The sequence below is a fragment of the Diadema antillarum genome, unplaced genomic scaffold, assembly GCF_040938485.1.
Source record: "Diadema antillarum isolate AM-2024a unplaced genomic scaffold, OU_Dant_1.0 seq00001098_RagTag, whole genome shotgun sequence".
NCBI lineage: Eukaryota > Metazoa > Echinodermata > Echinoidea > Diadematoida > Diadematidae > Diadema > Diadema antillarum.
The window spans coordinates 683138-688245 of record NW_027271915.1 but is presented as its reverse complement, the minus strand read 5'-3'; the positions used below and the strand labels follow the sequence as shown (position 1 = coordinate 688245).

Genomic DNA, 5108 nt, shown 5'->3' with positions numbered 1-5108 from the left:
CAGGAAACCTATCTACGTATATCATTTAGCTAAACAGAATGTAGCAAAAGTATCTTAGACAACCAAATGCTGCTATGGATATGTATATGCGTGTATTATTTCAGATATCTTCATTTTCTATATTTTCTTTTTTACCAAAACCTTTATATAAGCTAGTAGGGTAGAGAGGGAAAACATTCTTTGTATACAATGTATGTCACGAAGGTATAATGCCTGAAAAGCTACAATTCAATAGCAGTGCCATTATTGCAAATTGCAAACCCTTTCTGAGGATTCAAATCTTATGAAATTGATGCAAATTACTAAGAGGCCTATTTTTTGCTGTGTGTGGTTTCATTTAGAATTCATTTAATACCAAGGCCCTATATAGATAAGATAACGGGATAACGGGTTTGTTCTCCAATACCGACAATGCTTTTCATGTGCCTATATCACGGATAAGTATGACGGCTTATATACGACACGATTGCGGCGCTTTAGATACTAACCATTGTACATTTATTCGAGACACTTCTTTTTCTTTGGGGGGGGGGGGGAGGGGGAGTAATCAGTGTCACAAATTACCCGATATTTGCTTAATTTCAGCAAAGGACAGGAGTATATCGAGTTAAGCTCATTTGCACTAACTAGCCTGTTAGTAACTAGTTGATTATGTAGTAAAGAATTCGGTTGAAATGTTAAACAGTGTCGGTAAATCGTGTTGATGAGTATGGCTTCAAATGAAATGATTCTGTCGCACATGCTACTGAACAAACTCGAAATGTTATTCGGCTTTACCCTATAAATATCTCGGGAACTTTCGAAACGCACTTGAGGAACGCTTCAAGCCTTTGATTTCAAGGACTTTCTTACAAACAAGTCTACGTTAATTTTCCTTTTCGATATGAAAAAAAAAAGGAAATATCATCTATCATTTAGCTTAGATTAAAAAACAAAATACATGTGCAATTCTTAGCTCAGGGATTACTATCGAAAAGAAATGTCTCAACTGAAGGTGCTCTACCAGCACCTCCGGTAGCACACTCTGAAACCATTCACATACGCGCAAACGTAAGCACAGAATCTTCCTCTCTCCTGCCTCCCGGACATCTCTTCATCCGTTTCCACCTCCAGCCACAGAGAGGATCGACCGCTGCACATCCCGCGGATGACAGGTCCGTTGACGGTCTGGAGGTAACCATCCGGGATCGTTCCAGCAACTCGGTAGTTTCCGGTTCCTGCCTTGTCCGAGACCAAGTCGATGACCTGAAAAAAAAAATGGTCAACGAAAATGAGGAAGAATGTTATTTAAACTTCCCTGCGCAATCGATTCAGCTCAAGGAAATCAACCATACAGCAAAATAAAATTAGAATTACACAACATGCGGAATGAGTAAGTGTGAAAATTTGTGAAACATCTACAGCATGTTTTGGGGGCTAACCACACAAAAATACACATGAAATATATTTGAGATTATTCTAGACATCAAACAGTAAGGTCCAATTAGATTTCCTTTTTAAACTGTCTACAAGCTAATAATAAATGGTTCTAAAGCCAATGGCGATAGACGTAAACAGCGTGGCGTACAAGAACATCCCCACGACAACCTCCATTTCCCGTAATCACATACGTTCCGCCCTCATATGAGTTTAAGGCCGTGTCACAGCTTTCCGGGCAAGCCACGCGGGCTTGTGGCGAGGAGGTAGTTTCCAGCACGTAGAAGATTTTCCGCGGGCGAACAAGAATGTTTGCAATTTTCGCACTTGTTTCTTACCTACTAGACGCCTGCTACTTAGCTTCTACTTGCGTGCATTCCGTGTGACCTGCGTGAGAGCTTTGAAACCGATCCGTTTTCTGTTACGAGTGACTTATGGGTACTGAGAAGTACTTTCGTTGGAGTTACCTGCAAGGTGCTGCCGGTAAGGGTCTCCTACTGGTGTTCTGCGTGTACCTCTGCGAGCGAACCCCCACGACTCACTCGGAACAAGTTCTGAGCATGCTCAAGGCCTCGTCATACCGTATCTGGGGAAGTTTTGCGGGTTGACTTGCGGGGAAACGAATTTGCTACCCGGAGCTCTCTGACAGTATACCTAGCGCGTATCTCGCTTTTAGTTGCCCGGAGGTGCGCACGCAAGTCCGATTTAACAGCAGCCAAGTTTTGAGCATGACCAAAACTTTTTCCGGGTGAGCCGCGGGGATGCTCGGAGAGGTCCACGCAGAACGCCAGTAGGAGGCCCTTAGCGGCAGCACTTTGCAGGCAACTCCGACGAAGGTACTTCGCAGTCCCCGTATGCAGCCAAGTCAATGACATTCCGTGGGACTTTACCATTACTTCAGAGGAATTCCTTCACTGAGTTGTCAGCCCCCACGCGACTGGTACAATGGTCACACAGTATACCCGCAAGTAGAATTTAAGTAGAACGCGTCCGGCAAATGAGACATATGTACTGACTCGCCCAAATCCTTGTTCGCCCTCAGATATTGCCGGTATGCTGGAAAATCCCTACACGCAACAAGCTTGCGTAGCTTGCCCTGAAAGGTGTGACAGGGTCTCAACGTGGTTGCGGGTAAAAAGATTTGCGTGCACACCTCCGGATGACTACGGGTGATATACGTGCTAGGTACTGTCATGTGCAGCTCATTCCGGGGACGTCCGGGTAGTAAAAATTGTTCTTTGCAAGTCGCACGCAAGGCTTGCCCGGAAAGGTTGTGACACGGCCTTTACATACACACACGCAAGATAGATTTTAAGAATAATAATTATCCTTACATCGCAATACTCTCCAGATAATTAGATGCATTTTTGCCATAATATTATTGTTCTTATCTAATCTGAATAACGACTTTGAGGTGATGATATTATAATTTGTTTTACACATCATATCAACATAATTGTCGTGTACCACTGAACACACTTTTACAGATCAACATCACAGCACCACACATACTCATATCACTGTGTACCCTCTGCACTGCTATTTTACTCTTGACTATGTGAATGGTGACATAGAGATATACCTCAAGATAGTCTTATTTTACGTCATAAATTTATCTGGGGCTATTTTCCAATTATAAGCTCTACTTACGGAGGTTTCCCCTGCATTTCCAATTTCATACAATATTGTACATAATACATTCTTTAAACCAATTCGAAGGAACACCTCATTGTGTACAGTTTACCTTCACTTTGACGTTGTTCCATATTTTTTCTCCCAACACGTTTTGTGTCTTTGTTTGTTTGTTTGTTTTTAATTAAATTAAATTAAAATCATTTATTTTCATTCTTCTTTTTCCAACAAAACATAACACAAGATAAATCAGGTATTGCATCATAAACAAAAACATTTCCCTTTGCAATCATGGTATCGATAAACATAAGAGCGCAAACTGGCAAAAAAGGACATAATACAAAGCCATGCTTCAGTTAAAAAAAAAAAATGAATAGAAAGGTCCCCTAAAAAGCAAAGCTTGGATATTGCGAACCACTCATAAAACTTATGAATTACTTATTTACAAACACTTGTGACAAATATGATATACGACAGGACGGGACAAAACAGAAGAAACACAACAACATGACACAACTTGCCAGAATAGATGAAAAGAATGGAAGGAAAGAAGGAAAAAGAGAGAATGAGAGAATGCCTACACGCTGAACAAGGGAAATGGAACAGGGGATGGTAGAGAATGTGTTTCATAGAGTTGGCGCTGTATGCAGCTGTGCAAAAATTGTGATGATTAATACGATTGTACGATTAATACGATTGTACCCAACAATAGGTAGTTTATATGCGTTGGCACTGGTTGATATTCATAATAATTAATGACATAATGTATTGTCGAATTTTGTTATTTATTGTATTGAAAAAAGAAACGTAGACATTGTTGAACTAATCTGATCTGGACACACACCCACACGCACACACACGCACCATCACACACACACACACACACACACGCACACACACACAATTGCAGGCATTTGCATACCTGATTGTGATCTCTGCTCCTGATGAGGTTTTTCGTGTCCTCCGCCATTTCGTCTCCCAGGGCGAAACCCACGCACGAGTTCTGATCGTGGACATTGATAAACACCACATTCTGCGGAAAGAATATTATATCAAAACAATACATATTAATAAAGGAGGATATGAGAACTGATTGGCATAAAGAATACGACAGAAAAAAAGAAAGAAAGGTGAATGAAGTGTAACAGACATAACCACACTGAACTGTATTCTATTTCGTTTAATATCGTCATGAAAGTATTTCGCTTTACACATATCTCTATTCATTTTGACAATCCAACCTCTATATAATCCCAAGATTCTTCACGTACAAGCAAAGGGGAGGGGGAGGAGGGGCAGTATTGGACCTTTGACCCCTGCCCACAGTGCCTGCCCACAGTGCCCCACCCCCCACCCCACCTACACATGAACAAAAAGGTTCCATAAGTTCTTTCTCTGAATTTCAAGTTCTAAATAATCGTGTTTTTTTTGGGGGGGGGGAGGGTTCGCTGCACTAGCAAATCCTTTCATGTTTATGATACGATTATGCTAGGAGTGTCAGTGCAGAAATACAATTTAACGAATTGGATATTTTCAACTTATTCATATCACACATTACCTGCATGTTCACTATCATGTAATTGTTGTGTGTCATGGAAAAATCATATGAAAACAGAATGGAAGCAGCACAAAATCAAACTCACCCGATCGAAGTCGATGGCGATCGTGGCTGGCGAGCTGCCGCTGAAGTTACCAGGAGCGTTGATGAGAACAGTGTTGAGGGCGCTGTTGTAGTTCATGGTTTCAGCGGTAGACTCTCCGTTTCCGCCCCTCAGCTCTAGGTTCCTAGCCTGCAAATCAGGTGATCAGAAAGCACGGCCTTGACTCTGTGAACTAGTCGGTTACTTGTATACATTACTGTATCATGGTGTTGCAGCTCATGTTCGGTCAAGATGTTAGAAGATTCAGGGCATATTGACACTTTTCAAAGGCAGTCTAATGTGAAACGCAGGAGCAGATGCAGTACGTGCTCCATGTATAGAGGACTCAGAAGCACGAATATAAACGTTCAGTAGAAATCACCTAGAGAAATCTGTAACAATGTTCTCTATTACAATCCT

The 5108-nt window shown here is 41.5% G+C and overlaps 1 protein-coding gene across 1 annotated transcript; it reads right to left on the bottom strand.

Moving 5' to 3' along the window:
• Positions 1–936: 936 nt before the first annotated feature.
• On the bottom strand, positions 937–4818 carry LOC139743613 (uncharacterized). The gene is made up of 3 exons (XM_071654088.1): positions 4692–4818; positions 3971–4081; positions 937–1245 (listed from the first exon to the last, which is right to left on the bottom strand). Exons 1-3 carry the CDS (start codon positions 4785–4787, stop codon positions 1000–1002), a joined length of 453 nt encoding a protein of 150 aa, XP_071510189.1. The 5' UTR covers positions 4788–4818; the 3' UTR covers positions 937–999.
• Between the last annotated feature and the right edge of the window lie 290 nt (positions 4819–5108).

What these genes read in the sequence shown, in the direction of transcription:
- LOC139743613 (XM_071654088.1), bottom strand. Translation starts at nt 4,787, where the DNA reads ATGAACTACAACAGCGCCCTCAACACTGTTCTCATCAACGCTCCTGGT. An exon ending in TCGCCATCGACTTCGATCGG is followed by an intron (nt 4,082 to 4,691) that starts GTGAGTTTGATT and finishes TTCTTTCCGCAG; the next exon opens with AATGTGGTGTTTATCAATGT. An exon ending in GGAGCAGAGATCACAATCAG is followed by an intron (nt 1,246 to 3,970) that starts GTATGCAAATGC and finishes TTTTTTTTTCAG; the next exon opens with GTCATCGACTTGGTCTCGGA.